Source organism: Lissotriton helveticus, chromosome 5_1, assembly GCF_964261635.1.
Source record: "Lissotriton helveticus chromosome 5_1, aLisHel1.1, whole genome shotgun sequence".
NCBI lineage: Eukaryota > Metazoa > Chordata > Amphibia > Caudata > Salamandridae > Lissotriton > Lissotriton helveticus.
Window position 1 is genome coordinate 931,140,971 of NC_136065.1, and position 22,841 is coordinate 931,163,811.

Sequence of the window (22,841 nt, forward strand, 5' to 3'; positions counted from 1 at the left end):
TCTGCTGAACCCTTTCGAGTGTGCCCTGGACATATGATTGGGATCGCAACTACATTGTCCTACTGGTGGGCTCCTTAAGGCCTCACTTGTACTATTGTCCTCCACACTTTCCATTGCTCCTAAATGCATATTATGAGCCTTCCTGGGATGCTTCGGCTCCTGGTGCTCTGGATCCCGACTAGTCTTCTGCGGAATCAGCATTGGCTGTTCCTCCCTTGGCGGACGCTGAGGGGGATGTCCTGGAACATATTTGCTCTACCGGCCTGTTGCGTTGGGTGGTATGGGAACATTGTCTGCGGTTGCTGGGAACAGCAAGGTTTCATCCACTCCTCGGAACACAAACAATCTGGCAGTTTTGAGGTGTGGGAACTTTTTTAATTCAGCCATGTTTTTAACATCCCAAATAGTTTTTAAAATTTACACCACTTTTAACTTTTTAAATCTGCTCTTATAATTTTAGAAATTTGACTTTCTGAATGCTTTTATCTTTAAACTAGCATAGTGCATTTTTATACTTTTATGGTTTTATGCTTTTACATATTGGTTTAGTATTTTTCAGATCACTTTTTAGTAATTTCACGTCCAATGAGTGGGTGTCACGTTGTTACAGTAGGCCTATTTAAGAAACACCATTTTACATGCTTACGTTCCTAAGTTGCCTTTTCTCCCTAAACATGATGACATTTGACACACATTAATTTGTGTGGGCACAGAGGTTAAACTTCGAACTCAGTTTTGCTTACACTACCAATTAACAACTCTAATGTCAACATCGTGAATATTTGTTTTCTTATAAGCATGTTTAAAATGCTCAAGCAAATTCGGAGTTGTCTTGATTCCTCTTAGGGTATGTCAATATTCTCTATTACTTGCTTCAGCAATAAAGTGGCATACTTTACTAAGGAAATTAAGTCCAGTAAGAACCCTGCCAAGTGTATTTTTTAAATCCTTAACAATCTTAAAAGTAGGAAGGACTCTGCTACTTCTGTAATTACATCTGAGCCGCAGTGTGAGGACCTGGCTGCTTTTTTTGTGAGGAAGGTGGAGGTGATTTATAAATCCTTTCCTGGGCCACCACTGGTCTCGCTGTTACGCATGGTCCCCCTTCCCACGCACACTCTGGTAGCCATCCCCTCTATCTCACAAGATGAGTTTCTCCTGCTAAGTAAGAAAGTTAAATCTGGTTCTCCCACGGATCCAATGAAACAGCTCCGTTTAGGGATTCCCTACCTGTGCGTCTTGTACCATTGTGTCAGATGATTATTATCTCGCTTACCACAGCAGTTGTCCCTAGGATGAGGAAGCAAGCAAGGGTAGTCCCTCTACTTAAGAAACCCTCACTGGATCCAGCAAAATTGGAACATTTCCGCCCTATATCCTTACTACCATGGGTAGCTAAAATTGCTGAGGCACACGTTAACAACACCCTCATGTGCTTTCTGAACAACATCGGCTTCTTGGATCCGTCCCAGAATGGTTTCCGCCCTGGTCACAGCAAAGAGACTGCTCTCCCAGCTGTGACCGAACATCTACGGACCATTCTGGATGAGGGGCACACCGCAGCGCTGATACTGCGTGAGCTTAGCGCCACATTTGACACGGTCTCCCACCGGATCCTCCTAGATCGTCTGGAAGAGGGGGGTGTCCTAGGTCTAGCCATGGATTGGTTTAAATCGTTTCTGTCAGACAGAACATTCCAAGTATCTGACCACCTTTTCTCTCCAGCGCCCAGTCCTCTGGGCAGGGTGTTCCTCAGGGCTCTGCTCTCAGCCCCGTACTTTCCAATCTATACTTCCAACCCCTAGCAAGGGTGGCCAGGGACAATGGTCTTACCATGGTCTCGTATGCTGTTGATACGCAGTTGGTGGTGGCCCTCTCTGACGACCCTACGCAGGGCGCAGCTAAATTTCGGAATAGCCTAGCGGCGGTCGCGGGGTGGATGACCACCAACTTCCTTCAGCTCAACACCAATAAGTCTGAGGTGTTGTTGGTGGGATAAGGGACTATGGAGTGAGCATTGGTGGCCCAAGATCCTGGGTTGTGCTTCCACCCCCAAGTTGGCAGTAAAAAATCTTGGGGTTTGGATGGATGACATTCTCAGCTTTCAGGAGCACACCAAGAAAATAGCAGGTACCTGCTTTGGCTTACTCCGGGGTTTAAGGCCCTTGCTGGGGTTCTTTGGTCCATCTACCCGCCAGATGATAGTACAGGCAGCCATTCTGTCCAGATCGGACTATGCTAATTAGCTCCTGCTAGGGGCGAATAAGGCAGAAACGACTCATCTGCAGCGTGTTCAGAACGCAGCAGCTCGAGTCCTGTTGAGGCTTCCAAGAACCTGCTCTGCGACGGGGGCCATTCGTCGTCTACATTGGCTGCCTTTGACCAAAATGATCGAATTTAAGACTCTGTGCCTGACCTTTAAAATTCTAAAACGTTCTTCCCCTGAGATCCTGTCCAATTTGCTGGTACCCTACGTACCCACGCGATTTGGCTACGGTCTCTCATGCGAAACGTCTCCGAGCTGGAGGACGTTCTTTTTGCTGTTCAGCGGCCAAGCTGTGGAACTCTCTGCCCAAGCAGATTCGCTGTCTAGATAATCTGTTGTCTTTTCGGAAGGCTGCCAAAACCTACCTCTTTCCTGTGATTTAGTCCTGTGCTTCCTCATTGATACTGCTAGTAGCACCGGGACGCCTCTTCGCTGAGGCAGCTGTGCACTATATAAAAAGATTTATCATAACAACATGACATAACATTGTTTCAGAACAGTGCACGGCACGTCATCAAAGAGCAGGAAGGATCAATTGACACTGATGGTTACAGTTTCAAGGAAAGTCATGAATTCAACATGCCATTTTATATGATCATATTCATAAGTTGTCTTCTCTCCCTAAGCACGATGACATTTGACACGCATTAATTTGCGTGCACATACAAGATAATATTCTTCAAACTCAATTTTGCTTACACTACCACTTTGTAGGCACTCTATGAAAACACCTTGAACATTCTGCACAAGGGCTAAGTTAATCACACAAGATGTTATTTGTTTGGCCGCTCAGGGACAGAGCTATCACAATAGAATAAACAATATCGGCCTGGCTGGGCCTTAGGCATGGTAATATGGTTGATGTTATTATAAATACGGCACCAAGCCTTTGTTTAGACAGAGAAACTTTGTGCTGGCACTAAGAGGTCGACCTATGCCAGAATTCCAGTTCAGCTGATTCCTGTTTACCTCATGCGAGAGATGCTGTCCAGCTCTACACCAAGATGGGCAGCTTGATGACACTTACCCACAGGTAATGGGGAGTTAGATCACCCTACAGGGATTTGGCAGATTTACTCACCCTACACATGATAGGGTAGAATGCGTGAGGTGGGAGTACAATATATTACAGTACTTGTATGCAAGCATATATTCTCTGTAATCAGCAAAATAGTTGAACTGTTTACCTTTTCACCAGTCTAGTAATACCAATCACACTATTTTGTTTCATTCTATTGATTATTGCAGTGCAATTATTTTACTCAAGAATCACAATGCTTCAATAAATATTGAAACGCTTTACTGTGTCTTTCTTGCGTATCTCTTTGGGTATGCATAAGTAACCAAGCAAGGGACATGGTCTGGAGGGGAATGAAGTTGAAGCGAACGTAAGGGGAGATACAGACACACCTATTCTCCACCACACAGAAATATGCAGACCTCTACTTCAGTACTGGATACCCCTGTGGTTTACATCCTGCTCTGAATTCTGAAAATTCTGCCATTCTGGCCTTGTATCATCCTACAGTGCACTCACATGTCAATTTTGACGTTCCACTTTTCAAGATTCAAGAGCAATTATTACGTCTCGCTATTTACGCCATATATCCGAAGCACATTCTGCCATAAATGCGGATTTTCATTAGGATACTCCACAGTAACAGACAGACTCCATCCTTAGGATATCCTTTGAAGTATTATTGCGTTAGTGAATGTTGTGGCAGCTTCCTGATGAAGGCATCTCACCCGAAACGCGTGTAGTGTCAACATACCACCGGCCTTCCCCATTATCGAAGCCATCCACCTGTTGTACTTTTCTCTTATTGTGTTATGGTTCAATTAATTAACGTAATGTGTGTATATAATTTAAAGAAAAGAAAGAAAAAAATGGCAATTAGTGTATAAAAACCTGTATCAACCTATGCATTAATTGTAAATTTTGACACTGTATAAAAGTATTGAATCTTTTTATGCAGAAAGTTATTCAGTATTTTTTAAGTGTGATAATTTATATTAAGTAATAAACAATTTGATAACAATAACATAAGCAGTCATGCATGTTATTTGACATATTTGAATTTCATTGTTTGCTGTATATATATATGTTGCCTGCATATATCTGTATAATGCTACTTGCCTAGGTTTTTTCCCAGTTGGAAGTAACCAAGGGATTCAAGGTTGTCATGTTTTGAGGTTGCACATCGGTTTGTCACCCTGTGAGGTTAGGGGTGCAGATGGGGGCACTGTGTGTGGAATCAGTCTCACACTGTTCTGATGGTTATGTTGTCCAACAAATGCACACTTTTACTTGGGAAAGTATAAGCCATACGTCAGGTATGGAGAGAGTCTGAGCTGTATTTGGTTTTTATTGAAGGGTCTTAATTGGCCTAATCACACTCTGTGCAGAGCTTGGTTAGACTGCACATCTCACGGAGTGTAAGGATTTGACGTGATTTAACTAAACTGCTGGATAGCTGAAAAGAAGCATTAAAACAAAAGTAGTCGTGCCAGGTATAGCTAGGAGGAAAAGATCAATATTGGAATAGGTCTGCATTGAAACAAATGAGTTCCATCACTCTTATATATCCATATTAGATAGATGCCAAGCATTGTCCTCCTAGTATTAAAAAAAAATCTGATCCATTAACAGGAATGCTTGGACCTAAGGTCTTGCCACCTACCATTTTGTAAAAACAAAAACAAAAACAAAAAAAGACTTGGAAAGCTGAAGGAAAGGACATGGAAGGATCCTATGTTTGTTTCAGAGCTCTTGTTGACTGTCACAGAGGTGGTAAATAATTATTAGATATATATTTGAGTGCACTTGGATAGTTGATAAGATGACTAATATTGGAACAATACATAAGAAGCACTGCACAAGAGTGGATCACACTGAAATGGCCAGCAGTGCATATCAGACAGCCAGAATCCATGCTCGACTAATAGCTGCTAATTTAGAAGGTCCACCAAAGAACAGTTAATTGTAGTTGGATTTGAACCCATGATTCTCTCTGGATAGATCTATAAAAAGATGATCCAAAACTATCTCCACTACATAGTTTTTAAATAAAAAACATTGTATTCACAGTCCTTTACTGCTAAACCTTATGCTGTGCTATGGAACATGATTTGCATTAAAATTGTTCATAAATATGGATTAACTCCTATGGAACAAAACATCTGCCTGCCATTTTATAAGATCCAAGCACCATTCATTTAGAGGTAGTTTGGAATCACTAACATTGTCAGCCTAAAAATCCGTCAACTGTACAATAAAACAACATTTCTGAATGTCTAGAAGACAATGTTGTCTCTCTGATCCAAAATAGTTCTTTACTTTTCAAATGGATCAGCAATTAAAAAACCTCACTTTTAACAATGCACGTATTCCTCTGTTGCAGATGTCACTGAAAATACATGACTTCGATGTATGTGAAAATGTATGAGAAAATGCAACTCATGCTTGCAAGTTAACTTTCCAGAGCATTTCACTAGTGACAGCCTGAAGTGAGCAATGAATGCCCAAATTCTACTTTACAAGTTACCACTAGACCATTAATCCTCATCCAACTGAATGTCAAAAACAATATCAGATATGTAGTGTTTATATATCACAAGTCACTTTACCCATTGGAAAAATAATCTTGAGCAACACTATGACTACTGGGGGGTGGGCAGATACACTATACACTGTCTTAAATAAAATATTATATTTTTTGTCATATGAGATTTGTTTACTTCCCTATTCTTCATATTCATCTAAGGAGTACAAAAGGATTATCTGTGTCTAGATATTAACTAAAACGCTTAAGTCGGCCTGTTCTCAGTCAATTGCAATGAAAGACAGAACTACACCAAAAACAGTCAAGCTAGAAAGACTAATATACCTATCAAACTGGCAAATTACCTTTATTAGTTCTTAAACAATGTCATTCTTTTTTATTCAAATGCAGGACATGAAGTCCTCCATCTATCTCTCCCCTGCTTGCCCAGAATCGCAGAAGCATCCAACTGCACAGGCACCCACCTGTCTGAGTCATGGCCAGCCTGGTGCAGTCAGGGCCCTAGAGAGTCAACAAAAAACCCTTCCTCCTCCAAGTTGGGAAGGCGGGTATAAACTTGCTCGGTTGACACATGCTCGAAGTGGCTACAACTCTTTCTCGATTGGAGTGAAGGCAGCACCAGTGCAACTTGGGGAGTCTGCAGTGGTTCTTCTAAGCTGCCATTGCCGTCACTGCCACTTCTGCCATCTCGCATCTGGCCAGGAACAGAGAAGTTGAGGAGTTGAGGGCCAAAGCAGAATGTCTGCCATTCCCTCATAGTGACTGCAATTCTAATGGGCTGAGACAGACCCTCTAATCTCTTGAACCACAGTTCAAAGCCTAGGCTTCAGACCGTTTAAGGTGAGACAAAACAGTTGCTGCATTTAAACAACAAATATGTACAAGTCTATTTTTTATTTGATTACCACAGAAGTATTTTCCTTGTAAAATTGAAGCAATTTCCCATGAGTATAGAAATAGAAATCTACTTGGTACTAAGCTGCCGCAAATATCGAGCAGCCTAAAGCAAAACAGACTGGATTTGAGTGAAATTGAGCTGAACGCACCAAAACCGCAGTCCTAAGGAAAGGCACCCAGAGTTCATTGATTCAAGTAATCAAGCTGACAAAGCAAGCAAGGAAGCACCAAGCATTGAGTTATCACATACAGTGCCAAAATCTAAAACAAGGCAAATAAATATTTGTGCAAAACACCCTGCTTTCTACAGCCAATATAGTCAATATAAAGTGTTGCTCTACTGTTCAAGACAAAACTGTGTCAATAGGCCAAAGTCATAGAGCAACCCAAACAAATAATGGGAAATAATATTAAAATATGAACCAAACTGCCACCATTGCATCACCCAAATTAGCCCTCACACGATCTCCAATAAGAAGGAAACAAATATATCAATCTGATATTGAGTCAAGCAAACAATAGCAAGAGTTACACCTGTGCCTGTACGAAATACCAGATGAAGACTTTGTCTATTCTAGTCCACACAAGCAGCCATCAATTCTAGGAGAAAACAAAACCGCTCACCACAGTTCAAAACAGGTTGATACAGATTCGCTCACCACCTGGAACGATATAACACCAGCACCAAACGTGGTGATATCAACCATATTAAGACAACTTCTTATTCTGGAAAAGCAGACAAATATCATGGTGAAAGTCGAAAGTTCACTAACAGCAACAGACCAAAAATGACCAACTGTAATTAATTAATAAATCAGGCACAGGAAAAGGCTAGACTGCAAATGTAAGTTGTCCATGCTGTCCTATATTTAAATGGCTTCCAAATGTACCAATCATTTTATATTCAATAATATATGATTATTAAAAATAAAAAAAACAGATTAGGCCAAATATTTACTGACAAATTAATCCCAACCAGCAGAAGGAACTCTGCTAAAATCAACTAAAAAACATTAACAAGTAACAACTGCAGAAGTTCATCCTGAGCCCAATAATCAAGCCTCAGGTCCACTGAAAATTGTTATACAAAAAAAAACGAGATGATTGTATAAATGAAAACTTATAATCACCTGAATTCATAAAAATAGCAGACTAAGATACCCTTGTTCTAAACATAGTGCATGACAACAATGAAGAAAAGGGATGAGAGGATCTAGCAATAAAAGAGAAGCAGTCAAACTTTATCCTGAATATTAAAAAAAAATTGGAAAACACTAAGAAAACTCAACAAGAAAAATCAAAGAGCAACAGAAAGAGAAGCTATGAGGGCAAAAGACAGTCAATCTGAAAGGCCTTATCTGATATTTCCCTGACATAACAGCAGTTTTCACTCAACTAATAGAGAAAAGCAGAATTCTCAGACAAATATAAAGTCAAGGTCTGTAGGGGAAACAGCCAGGCATGCAACAGCAGCAAGTCAAACAAGGAATGTATTGAGAGGGAACGGCATAATAGGGAATTTCTGGCAAATGGCCAAGAAAGTGAACCAGTATAACTTACACTGCACAACTTAACAGTAAAACTAAAGATTGCTCTGAATTAAAATAATACCATCTTCTGACAGCTTCAATAAGCCCACAAATGAGCACACGTTTAAATAATGATGAATTCACCCAAGCTCAGGAAAGATAAAAAAGAGAAGTTCAGCCAGTTCAAATTTGGACACCAAATCTCCCCACAAAAGAGTCTATGTATTTAGCAGCCTCACAAATAAAATCCGACCCAATGATGTCAAGGGAAAGTCAACAGATCTAAAAGGGGAGAAATATAAAAATCAAATGTAAATCAACTCTCACAAAAGCCTGCTATAAAAGTAAACACAAATGAGAACACACATGAAATAAGTGGACAAACGAGCAGAAATCACCAGAGGTATGAGGCCAGGGAAAGCTTAGTAATGTTACGAAAGAAATTAATCTTTGTAGAAGAACCAAAAAATAATAATTTAACTACTTTACTAACTCCACAATATATTTCAAAAGGCTCACAAGACTATTTAAATCAGGGAAAAGTTCTTAAATTACTAAAAGCATTCTTCAATCAACAAATGTTCTATAATTGACTGATGATTACTATAGTTTCTCTATCGCCCCTGCCCGGTGATACGTAGGAATCAACGAAAATCACTCAAGGAATAAAGAAGAGTTAGAATATTAAACAAACCAACAACAAACATTGGCTGGCTGGGGAATTACAATTTCATCACCTAAATCTGAGTGATATACCATGATATTCAAGCTAGCACAAGACCACATGGCCTCCAGGAAATGGTCCACTAGAATAAAACTAATATGCTGTACTAAAGACAGGGTGAAACCTCAAGAGCATAAAATACATTGGATTTAAGGGGGGGATAATGAAATTAGATAGGTTTCAAATCATCCAGATACAAAACTGAGGAACTTTGGATTAATGTTACTGATTTGGGCACCCAAGTCTCAGGATCAAACGAGCAAAATTCTTTCAGCAAGACTGCTCTTGACCGCCACCAGTACTAGGGAAGTCTGACCTCCACAAAATAGGTACATTGAGAATCTGCTCATGGAAAGTAGAGGGTCAGAGTAAATTACATGATCGAGATGAAGCAATTATGTTTATTTTCACGTTTGCATATGGAATATGAAACTTTTCATAAATAGCCCAAAAGCTACATTTTCAGCAATAAGTAGGCTTGGAGGGAGCTTGGTGACCTTTGTGGCAACTAAACTAAAATAAAAAAATGTAAGAATAGACTCTGGAATATCTTGGTTTGTTGTATCAAGCTGCAACTTCTGATGAAATTATTACACTTCACAGATGTGTTACTATTAGATATATATCTCCAATTTGGATCAGCCCATCGAAGGTCAACCGTCATCAACCGTATTACTATTCAATGCTGTTATCACTAAGAACTACTTATGGCATTATATTAAGAAGAAGTTTTAACCTAAATTTTATGTATTTCAACTTAATGAATTTACACAGGAGGATGACACAATATGGAATATTTCAGATCAGGTTACTTTGCACAAAGAAGCAATCTACTGAGTTTTTATCTTATTGATTCTGTACACTTCATGGCAATGAGAGCACTAAATGGGTGCTTCGCAACAGAAAGACCAACATCTTTCATACATATTTCCAGGAGAAGTAAGGCTGCGTTGGACTACACCACTGCCTCAATTGAGCTGGAGAACTTGTTTTAAACCTTTAAAACTGAATAACGTGAGAGATCAATCACTTTCTGCAAACAATGAGCTTAAGCACAGGAGTGTACATGACACTATGTATTAAAAATATACGGACAGAAATTGCAACACAAAAGTAAAAAAGAGTAAAATGATCCTCAAAGATGGAAGGAAGATTGAATGACAAACACTTCTACAGACCCTTCTGGTTAATGACAACTAATTTTTCTAATGGCGACTCCTACAATTCTACCATATTGAGTCGGTTTACCAATAGAATAGGATTGAGCCGGCAATCAAATATACAGCGGACTCCATCAACTACCTCAAAAAATTCAAGATCCTGGTTTACAGCAAAATTGAGACAAGAAAAAAGAAAATAATTCAGGAAAGTAAGATTGGTATCAAAAACAAGTAAAATGGAGAAACTGCTGCTGGAAACAAAGCTGCAATTATATAAAAACAAATCTGGGAAGCCAAATGAAAACACCGGGTTTTCCTTTTTAAAGCCAGACTTTCTCGAGATATGAGTGAATTCCGCCAGTGGGTAAACAGAACTATGACCGCAGGTAGAACCCCAGTGTTCAATAACATCAATGCTTCAAACTGGGAAACCTATGTAAAAGCTGAAACGTTGCAAAATATTTAAAGCTGGAAGAAGGTACAATACTGGACTGTACTTCAATTGCATCTGCCCAATTTTCACCACTAAGAAACAAAATCAAACATGATGACATATTAATGCCGTGTTGGAAAGCAGACAACTATTGACAATGATAAACAGAAGCAGAAAGTAAGCAGCACCAGGTCCAAATGGTCTACCAGCAGTAATGTTCGAAATCAAAACAATTTGACACCTGTCATACTTATTCGGTTCAGACATAACTGCAACAATTCTATTTATATCCAATACATAAAAAAGGATGAAAAATTGAACACAAACACAGCAAATTATAAGCTCATAGCCCTGATGGGGCATCACACAGAAATCTGATTCCTTGGTTCCAAACTGGTCTTAGGGCAGAAAGTGCAACTATAGACAATAGTGTGGAACTATTTGTACTGGTCCATGAAATAATGACGTAAGGTGGCAATCTATATGCATGTTTTATAGACTTTAAGAAAACTTTCAACGGCATTGATAGATGACTGCTCTGGGCAAAAATTATTAGGTGGAGAATTTCAAGTACAATTTTAAAAGCAATAATCTCATAATATTGCAACAATTAGATCCAGGTTAAATTGAGGAATAGCAGGTCTTTGCAAGACAAAATATATATATTTTTTAAATGCCTTAAACAGGGCTATGTTTTGACCCCGCCTTATTTAGGCTATACTTGGAAGATATTGAAGAGACAGTATTTAATTAAGGGCATAAATTGAACGGGCATCCAATGCAAATAATCCAGATTGCTGACAAGCAGTCAGTCTAGATTTCAACTCTGTTGGTTTAAAACATATTTGAAATAAACTGAATATAAACTAGGAAGCAAACAAATTAGATTTTAATCAGGAAAAGACCAAAAAGCAACATATTTTAAAGGTGCCGCAGCGCCGGCTCTATTTGTAAACTGGGTGGAAAAAAGATCTCTTCCTCTGTACCTTATAAATATCTAGATGTTGAACTGAAAGATACCAGACTATGCAGTTTGCACATTCAAGCAATGGAAAACAAAGAAGCATTAATATATGTATCTGGACTTCAACAACCCACCTTTAGCAATGTGGTGAAATACTTAAAAAATGTTTTTTGGGGGGAGGGAGCGATTCTCGAATTAATTGGACGAATAATGGACAAAGACAAGGAGCTACATTAGCTATACATGAAACATTTAGAAGAAGCAGATGAGAAAACAAACAAAACACTAGGGGCCAGAATTATCAAGATACCCTTTTGTGATTCCCAAATAGCGATTTTTAAGGAATCGCTATTTGAGAATTGCAAAATGGTATGTATGTAGAAATTCGCTATTTTTTAGCGATTTCTTAAAATTCCTTAATTGCGATTAGCAAATTGCTAATCGCAATTAAGGAATAATTTCCCATTCATTTCTATGGGCCAGGAGGCCCATAGGAATGAATGTGAAATTATTCTCAATTTGCGATTCGCAATTTGCTAATCGCAAATTGAGAATAATTTCAAGGGTGCAAGAGTGTCTTGAGAACTCCCTGCTGCACCCCCTGAAATTGACATGTGTGCGCATATGGCGTACATACATGCCGGGCATGTATGAGCGTCACATGCCACCTTTACAAATTGCAAAAAGTGCATTTGTAAAAGAATTCGCAAATTACCACCAACTACAAGTTGGTGGTAATTTGCGATTTCTTAGTGTGAAATCGCAAAACTTTCTTGTTTCTTACATACCATTTAAGGAATCGCTTTTTGCGATTCCTTAAATGGTAGCGCAAAATTAAGGAATCACAAATGTTGCGATTCCTTAATTTTGCGATGCGATTTTTTTCATACATCCCATTTTCCGTTTTTTTTTGGTCACAAACGCTGCTATTTTGCGATTCGCAGCGTTTGCGACAAAAAAAACGCTTTATACATCTGCCCCTAGGACATTGAAAGGTTGTGGCAGGAGTGGTAAGAGTTAAAGGTGCTTTTGCATTCTCTATGTGTCACCAGATTCTAAAGCAACTGACAGCAAGAAAGATAAGATAAAGACAACATTTAGCTGCTTAGGTGTGGGCAAACAGATTGCGCAGATTTTCCTGGCAAAATTGTAAAATGCTGCAGGCATAATCATTGCGGCACTAATAATTAATTTTAACTTCAAAGATTTATAAAGCGCAGATCATCCCCTGGGCCACCTCTGAGTCCTGAAAAGAAAAAGTAACATGCAGAGAGAAGTTTATACTGAATGACAGCTCGAGTCTGCAGCATTTAATACTATGGCTCAAGATCTCAGCTGCAAATGTTCAGGTGCTGGCATGGTTTCACTCATATCTGAAGGGGCAGTCAGAGCTAGTAACTCTTCCTCAATTCCGGTTACCTGCTCAAGGAGTTTATCCGGGGAGTGTCTCAGAGTCACTTATTTGAAAATCGGCATCCGTTCACTGTTCTCTATCATCAGAACGTTTTGGTTCATGGCAATCGCCTACTCAAATGATACTAAGCTCATAGTACATCTTGTTCACCATGAGCCCCATTCCACGGCTAACCTTAAAACTTGCTTAGTACAGTTTGTGGGTGGATGGCTGCTAATTTCTCACAGCTCAATGCCAGTGAAACTGAATTGCTAGTGGCTGGCAACCACTTCAAGAGGTGTCAGGATTACCTTTGGCCCACTTCTTTAGACAGTGCCTCTGTCCCTGCCACTAATGCTAAAACACTTGGGGTCTATTTTGAACCCCTTTTCTCCAAGCAATCCCAGGTCAAGGCTGTCACATAGTCCTATTTTTTTGTTTTTAACTAAAAATGCCTCCTAGTTCTGCGTGGTCAAGTGATTTCGGCTAGCATTCTTTCTAAGAATGATTAATGCAACCTCTTTTTCTTGGTCTACCCAACTGCTCCCGGAGTCAGTTGCAAGAAATTCAAAACTTGGCTCTGAGAGTAGCGTGGGTGTTAAAGAAACCTGACTGCATTTTGCCAGCATGCATCAAACTTCACTGGCTACCAGTAAAACAAGGAATAAAATGTAAAGCTCTATAACTTATGCACAAAGTTTTTTATGGTCTTGAAAGAGACTCATTTGGGGTCTAGTTTTAAGTCTTATCACTGAGAGAGAAAACTACAGGCTTATTTGCAGTGCCTTTTCTCTGCCCTATGCTTAAAGAAAACTAGGTAAGGAGATCGCTCCCGCTCATTACTTGGACCACAACTATGGAACGTACTGCTGTTGGGAAAAAAATCTATTGGCTCTTACCTTTCTTTTAGCAAGGTATTGAAGACCCTTTTGTTCAGTTAATTTGTCAATAGTTCCTAGCACCACTATGACCTTCAAAGTGAACGTTTAGCTCAATAAATGCATTCTATTAAATTCAGTCCAGGCAGACGGGTAGGATGACTCTAGTCTTGACATACTTAGATTGCTCCGCTCTGGATGTAGGCCTTAATTGAAAAACTGCTTCAAAAATGGCAGAAGTCTTTCTTAGCTGTACAGACCAGGTATCCCACCCTAATGGTGTGGCTAGCCTTCAGGGGATGTACACCTCCTGAATATCTAATTCTCCTGCCTGCCCGTGTGCAAATGTGCCTAGGGGAGCACTGTTTCCTCCTCTAGGAGGCAACCTGGTTGCATATAACAGGCAGTGCAGCCTTTGAAACTGACCGCCTTGATGTGTCACTTCACTAGCCAGGCTTTCAGGGAGGGCGGTCTGACCTCCTTCCCATCCAGGCCATTGTTTCTGACTCCTGGCAGAGCTCACACCTCCTGGCAGGGAATCAGATTCCTGTTTTGTCAGCAGCCAGAGCACAGGAAATGCTAGAGTGACCAGATAGGCAACCTCTAACGGAGCCACCTGGGTGCATGCCATAGCATCCTCAACACAAGATTTGTGTCAAGGGTGAGGAGGCACCAGTAAACTCATTACGCGCTTGTATACCCAGATGCATAACACTGCCCCATTGGTGATACCTAAATCCCTCAGGCACTGGAATGAAGACCTCGAGCCACCTCTGACCGAGGCCCAATGGGAATTCTGCTGTGGGCAGATAACCAAACTCTCACCGAACTACAAGCTGCGATTGATTCATTTTAAATATTTACACAGATTTTATAGAACTCCGGTGAGCCTCCATATTATGGGTATATGAGAGAACGATAATTGTTGGCGCTGCCAGTACACCCTAGCTGCATTCTTACATGTTGTGTGGGATTGTTCCAAAATAGCCGAGTTCTGGTTACTAGTCTTTGACTCAATAAATCGCATCCTGGACATATCACTGGCCCATCCCCTGTTCTTGGTCTCCTGGGATATGTTAAAGATGCACCTCCCAAGCTGCGCAAGCTTCATGCACTCCTCTTACTGTTTGCAAAGATGCAGGTTGCAATCCACTGGGGCAGGAGACGAGTGCCTTCCATTAAAGAATGGGTTAGGGAAGTCACATATAGGCACACGCAACTGAGTATATTTTGGGAACTGATGCCACCTTCTTCCAGTCCCCGTGAAATATGGGAACCATTTCTAACATGGCTCCAAACTCAGCAAACGTCGACTGGTACATCGGCCATAGGGGACACTCAGAATGTGACACTGCCATGATGAGACTTCACCCTCCTGTTGCCCCAGACTCTGTCTATATGTTGTAGCCACTATAAACTATGGTTGGGAGAGTAATGTACAACTGTATATTAGGCCCTCTCTGAGGTGCTACGTAATGTCCTTTTACTTTGTTGCTATGATTTGCTGCTCTCTGTGATTGTCTACATGAATGATGCACGTTAATCATTCTGATGGAGGTGGGCTGATGAAGTGTGTATAAAGTTGAGTATGCTACTAGAGCGTAGACATATCCCTGCCGTGGGCACACTTGTGTGGTCCGAAGGCACCGGGGATGGTGCGTCGAATACCAAAGAGTTCAATTCAAAAAGTTATACGTTGAAGCTTTCAATTTTTATTCATTCCATTGGATTCTCATAGAAATTCATATTTGTGTCATATGAAACATCACGGTAAGTTGAAAATCACTACATGACGCTGGATTAACTCCAATGCATTTCGGACCGGAGGTCCTTTGTCAAGGAGCATTCAAAAGTCAGCGTCTCACTCCCAGCGTGTGGCACCTTAAATTTCTTTGAGATACCTTAATCTGCATTTAAATATTTCACCATATTTGCTGTGCGCCTAGCCCCCAATCACCTGATGAAGTGTGTGCCATTAATAGGAACTATGTACCATTGAGACTGTGATTTTTAGGCACCTATAACGATCATTTTTCTGCTGGCATGTTGTAATGTACTGTATTCTGTTTGTTTGGAAAAATGTCAATAAACAAAAACAAAAAAAAGGGTGAGGAGGCACGCTGCTTGATAAACATAACATATTGAGGCAGTACCATAATGAAGCTGCCAACTTCTGGTTTGCCTGGGTGCCAGCTCATGTTATCCAATGAACCCTCTACAACTTATAGTGTCCTTTAACCACTTAGATGCTAAGGCCCTGGAAAGATTTATTAACAATTTCCATTGAAATCAATGGAAACTCCATGACGAGCTGAGCTCGTCATGAGCGTCGAAGGGGTTAATGGTAATGGCCACTATAGGGACATATAAGCTTGCACTTACATGTCCACACCTTTAATATAAAGCACCCTGCCTCCTGGGCTCAGGAGGCCTTCCTTAGGGGCGACAGGCATATATTAATAATAGTGCATTGACTTTGCCACACATGGTGAGGGCAAAGTCGGGTCAATTTGCACTGCTCCTGCAGTGTGCAATGGCAGGCCTGCTGTCAGTAGTTTACTTGGGTCACTCAGGCTGGCACAAAAAGCTGCTCAGGACCTGATGACCCCTTTCACACCCATCCCCTTGGTACCACTTGTACCATATACTAGACACTTTTAAGAGGCTTATGGTCTTTTGCCAATTGAAGTTGCCAATTCACACATATTAGTTTTAGTGAGACAGCACTAACACTGGAGCCTGGGCCGCAGGCTCAAGTGCACTTTGATTCATAACCATCATCAAGGGGGCAAAAACTGGGGGATGATCATTCAAAAAGGGCGCTTTCCTACAACCATTGTTTGATCAAAGGGTCCAATGTAAAACACAGATTTCTAGCTGTAATGCAGTGGCATGGCAATTGCTTAAGGTAGTTGGGACTTATGCACCAGGACGCATTGTGCATAATGCATGGCGTTTTAAAACTTGATCCTGAATTCAACAGGAAGCCAATAGAAAGCCTTGAGAGTAGGCTTAGTATGGTCATGTTTCCATAAATGAGGTTTGCTTTGCACTCTTTGCCACTGGCGATGTGTTTTTTGGTAGAACAGAGTAGACTATGTTACAGTAGTGCAATTGAGGCGTGACCTGAGCACGTGTCTCCTCTATTTAGTGGTTAGGAGAAGCATGAGGAGTTTCTAGCAGAGACATTGTTGGAAGTTGGTTCTCTTGAATACAGCAGTGATTTTGGGGAATAAGGTTGAGTTCCACCCCAAAATTGATCTTTAGGTTATTTATGTGTCAGGTAGAGGCTGGGTGAAATAATGACAGTAGTTCAGCAGACAAAACCTGTTGAATCACACTTTCCTCACATTTCTGTTTGGGATCACCATGCCGTCACAAATTTTCTACCATGCTGGGTGGTAGGAACTTTGTGTCGACCCAGCGATCCTACAACTTTACCAAACAGAAATATAAGGATAATGGAATTTTTTTTGCTGAATTTGAGGTTTGCAGGGACTTCTGGGTAAGAAAACCTTACGGGATCCATGCAAGCCACACCTCCCTGGACAACTCCGGGTATCTAGCTTTTAGAACTTTCTGGGTTTGGTAAGTCTTCCTAGATGACAGCCGAGTCTGAGTTTTGTGATCGATCATTAATTATGCCTCTACAATACGTTTGGGCCCTTCCCTGTCACGGGCCCTAGGTTGACTCTGCTTTGCACGCTGGTGGTAGGAAATTTGTGTGATTTGGTGATCCCACAAGGAAATGTGAGGAATGTGTGACTTTTTAGCTAAATTTATGGTTTGCAGGGGAAAATAGTGTTCGATTGATTGTCGAAATATGTGTTTTATTCTGGTCTATATTACTGGCGACCATCATGAGACAATTATGCATGTTTAGACTGCAGACTGACCTCCTTATGAAACGGAGCCCTAGACGGAACTTGCCTAGCTACATCACCGTAAACGTGGGGCATAAAAAGAAGGAGCAGCTGCTCCTTTTTAACGCTGGAATGAAAAGAGCACTCTCTCCTCACCCCATGTGTTATGCCCTGAAACCAGAAGCACTGTATTTTTCCGGACATCATGATGTTAAACTCTCGGTCCCCTCGGTGTGACACCATCAGGTATCTGACACTCGTAGAATATCTTTATTTTCAGGGGACAATGCGCAAATAGAATAATTTAGGACAATACGTTGCTTGACGGAGACTTGTGCTTTCTGAGGTATACCCATTGTTTATCGCATGGCTGAAGGTTGTGCTTTTCATGAGGCCAAAAACTATTTGCTGGATGGATTTGAATCTACTCCCAAAAATATATTGAACATCTAGGCAATTAACAATTACTTGTCTTTCAGTGTGGAGTGCCATTCTCGCTGAAGTATTTCAGGAACATCAACACTCTAAGTATTACATCTGTAGCTTGTAGTACTTTAGAAACACTTAAAAGAAATACACACACAGCCCTCTGAGCCGGTATAAATGCGAGAGCTCTCACCAACCAATTTCACAGGATAAGAGTAAAAAGAAAGATCTTTTGCAACCAATCAAGCCTGAAATAGTCAGTGTGGGTGAATACAATGCTTCCGCTTAATCTACTGATGCTGAGAATCCTTTTTTTTTTTTTTACTTAGACGAGCATATTATTTGAAGTTTCACAGTGAAAGGTTTCTCAGTTCCTTAGATGTTTGATTGGTTTGTCGCCTATGAAAATGTTTAATGAAGGGGCATATGTATCAAAGGATACATTTGCGATTCTCTAATAGCGATTTTTAGAGAATCACTATTTTAGAATCGCAAAACGCTATGTATGTAAGATTTGCAAATAATTTTGCGAATCCTACATATTCCTTAATTGCGAATTGCAAATTGCGATTTGCAATTAAGGAATACCTCCCCATTCATTCCTACTGGCCTAGAGCCCATAGGAATGAATGGGAAGACATTTCCGATTTGCGATTCTCAATTAGAGAATCACAAATTGAGAATGCAATTTCAAGGGTGCCAGGGTGTCAAAAGACACCATGTTGCCCCCCTGAAATGTACATGTGTGCACATGTGGCACACATACATGCCCTAAGGGCATGTATGCGCGTTACATGGCACTTTGAAAAATGCAAAAAAGTGCATTTTTCAAAGAAATCGCTAATTACCACCAACTTGAAGTTGGTGGTAATTTGCAATTTCATAAGGAGAAATCGCATAACTTGGGTGCTTTTTACATCGCATTTAAGGAATCGCAAATTGCGATTCCTTAAAAAACAAAACGAAAAAAAGGTTTATACATTTCTACTCACAGAAGATATTTGTGGATATGATTAAAAAATAAAACTCGAGGGACATGAAAGCCCACGCAGCTCAACAAGAAATGTTCAGTAATCAAGCTACCTTTAAAATGTCCTAACATTTTGTGGAAGAACATGTTGTTCTTTGTGTTTTTGCACAACTAAATGTAGTTAAAGATTAATTTTACAGCATATGTAGACTTATATTTACATTGTGCTGTTTTCTTTCATTTTAATGCACAAAGAAGTGTTAGATGTACATCTTCTAAACACATGATACAATAAACAATTATGTTTAAAAAAAGAAGCAGAAATTATCATAAACAGACCGTACAACAGTGTAGGGATAATGAAAATGGAAGAGAGGACAATGAGGGGGAATACTATGGTGTTCAAGCAAGGAGGTTAATTCAATCGGCAATCTTGGCTTGAGATTGCAATAAGCAGCAGGAAAGACTGAGTGGAATTGGAACTTATGGAGGGGACTGAAGAGGATTATAGCAGAGTCCATCAGGCTGATCAAGCATGCTGATTAAGCTAGTATTATTTTATATATATAATGATGGTTTCACTCCTGCCAGTTTTAGTGATCTTCAAACAAATGTGGAAAGGCACAACTACAGTAAATAATTGGGAGCTTTAGCCTTGTTTGCTTTGCAAATTAGGAAGAGGCCTCTAGGTTTTACCTGGTGCTCTAGGGGACGTCAAGATAATTATGATGTGAAGGTAAATATAAGGGTGCCCTTCCTATTTCAAAGATGACGCAGAAGGCTCGAGCTTGTGGTCCTTAGATTTTAAAGTATCATCATGATCGCTAGAAACCTGGTTATGGTGATCTAGAAAGGCTACAGAAGTCGTTAACTATCTACATTCTTTCAAGATCACCACATCGTCACAGGTAAATTAAAACGTATATCAATGTATGTGAGATCCAGAGCAGATAAGCAGAGATGCCTGTGAAGTGGCGGCACATCAAGGCAATCAGGACATTGTGGTGCACTTGTTTCCTTCTTACAGCATTGTCTACATCTTGATAAAATATGTATGATAAAAGCATGTTAAGCATATGTGTTGGAATTGAAATATGGCTATCTTTACGTGAACATTTTAAAGATTCTTAAAAATTAGCAGTTGATGAAAACTAACAATTGTAAGAAAATACAAATATGCATTAGATACAATAAACATGCAGTTGTCTGATTAATTACTTTTCCTCGATCTGCAATGGTTAGAATGCAAGTAAGCACTGGAAACTTCAGCAATCCAAAATAAAACACCAACCTGTAAAGTATCAGCAAATACTACGATCAGATTCTTCAACTCCAGCACTATATCAGGGTCAGAGCAATATGACTGAAAATAAATAAAAAATGTAAATTAGCGACTAATATTTATATTCTAGCATTTATTATATAAAATGGATTGAGACTGGAGGCAATCTTTAAGGAAGCTATGCACAAAGCTGCTAAACGTCCCAACCTTAACTCCTTTAATCTGTCGTGCAGGACCAAAAGGGTTACAAAGACGCCAACAATGCAAAGAACACAATTCGCCTGTGTTAATACTTTCTACTGTTGTGCTATAAAACTGTTAGTGGGTACAGCCGTCAACTATAACGGGCATAAAGAACAGAAAGGTGCTCTTTAGTGCCTCAACTACTCCTATGGCACTGATAATCAGCTTCTCAAGGAGATTTACGAGATAAATAGTTAAAATTAAACAGCAGAATGTTGAACGAATAAATAATGCAGTACTAATTGGATTGCCCATTAGATAATATGTCTACACCCGGTAACCGAAAAAGCAACAAGCATTTACAATGCAATGGTTTCGCCTTTGGAAAAGTTAGAGCTATTGGCATTGTAAATGACAAAATTTGTATTTATGTGTTGGTTTTGAAAACAGATAAATAATTAGGCATTGTCTTTTACATTGCCATTAGCTTAATCTCTCGCAAATGTGAGACCTATTGTACCCTAAGGACGAGCTCAGCAGACAGCAATTACTACCACACACACACCCAGAGCCAGCCACACACACACACCCAGAGCCACACACACACACACACACCCAGAGTCACACACACACACACACAGAGCCACACACACACACACACACCCAGAGCCACACACACACACACCCAGAGCCAGACTCACACACACCCAGAGCCACACACACACACCCAGAGCCACACACACACACACACACACACCCAGAGCCACACACACCCACCCAAAGCCACACACACCCACCCAGAGCCACACACACCCACCCAGAGCCCCACACACCCACCCAGAGCCACACACACCCACCCAGAGCCACACACACACTCAGGGGGCAGGGAAGCAAGCACAGCGAGGGGGCTTTAAATGAACAGGTGCTGAGTACCTGTGCTTCTATATTGTGAAAGGGAGAGCACCTGCACTTCTCAGTAGCACACACAGACACTCTGGGACAGCGAGTAGCTGCACTTCTCAATAGCACACAGGCCCTCTGGGACAGCGAGCACCTGCACTCCTATAATTCCAATCACTGACAGTCCATGGAGGTTTGGTCCAGAGCATGAAGCCGTCCGTCTGAACCGTCCATGTGGCGGCCCCTCCACGGTGACTCGGTGCTGATGAATAGCGCCCCGAGGCCGCCAGACCTCATTGACTCAGTGCTCACTCGGGGTGTAACTTTTGCAACCAGCTGTGATTTCTAGGAAGAGCCCGCCCCCACTTCCTGCTCTGGGACAGAATCTCGATGTATAGAGAGTAATGCGTGTTATTCACGCGTCTGCTTCCTCCATACATTGAAACACCGCTCCACTGTGCGGTCTGCCATGATGCCTTCACTCGGGACACACAGCAGCCCAGGGCCCGGGCGGGGGCGCAGCCCTTGTTGTAACACACACTATAGTTTAGCTACACCCCCCCCTTTCCCCCACACGCGCCGTTGTGCATGCACCCGCACAATGGGCATGTGTTTGCCATTGATGTATGGGCCTGGCATGTCGTGATGTGTTCGAACTTTAAAAACTCCAACCAGCCTCTGGATGAAAGGACTCCTGGAAAGCGGCGCCTCCTCTTTCCTCTACGGTCTTTTGTACGTGGGCAGATTGCGGTGCGACACTCTAGTTACCCACAGGTTGAATTGTGTCATCCTGTGCAATAGATGCGCCGGTCCAACTTGGGAGTATAGATTTTGGGGACCTTCCCTTTTTTTCTTTGCCCTCTCTTGACATATCACATCAAAACTTTCCAGTAAGGATTTGAAGTGGATGAACCTTTTTTTTGTAAAGTTTCATGAATATTCTTAAACAGCGCAAAAGTTATTAGCAAATGAAACCATCCATTTCCAATGGAAAACCGGTGCTAACTAGAACTACAAAGTGGCGACTGCCCCTGTGCAATATGTATACATGGGAGAGAGGGGGGGGAGAGTGAGTGAGTGAGTGAGTGAGTGAGTGAGTGAGTGAGTGTGTGTGTGTGTGTGTGTGTGTGTTTTTAAAAAGCAAGGTCTTTGGGGCTCATCTCTGACAGCTAACAATCTGAACATATAAAAAGAAAATACAACTGAGGGTGCCCCAGCATTAACTGAGGACGCCTAAAAAATGAAACCTTTAGTTCAAAAGCAAGGCCTCAAAAAAGTGCTTCAAATCGTGGCAGTAAACATTAGTGACTACAGTAATGCCTCCTAACACTTCTCCCCAAATCAAGGCCGTGCCCCACTCTAGGCATTCACGCAACTCCATGTGAGGCGGAAGACCACATCACCCCGCGC

General features: G+C 41.0%; 1 protein-coding gene across 3 annotated transcripts in view; it reads right to left on the reverse strand.

Moving 5' to 3' along the window:
* EXOC6 (exocyst complex component 6) overlaps positions 1–22,841 on the reverse strand; it is a 1,337,279-nt gene that overhangs the window by 648,886 nt on the left and 665,552 nt on the right. For all 3 annotated transcript variants that reach the window (XM_078643405.1, XM_078643403.1, XM_078643404.1), the window contains one exon: positions 20,358–20,429. In XM_078643405.1, the coding sequence (XP_078499531.1) occupies positions 20,358–20,429 (72 nt within the window). The remainder of the gene's footprint in view (positions 1–20,357; positions 20,430–22,841) is intronic.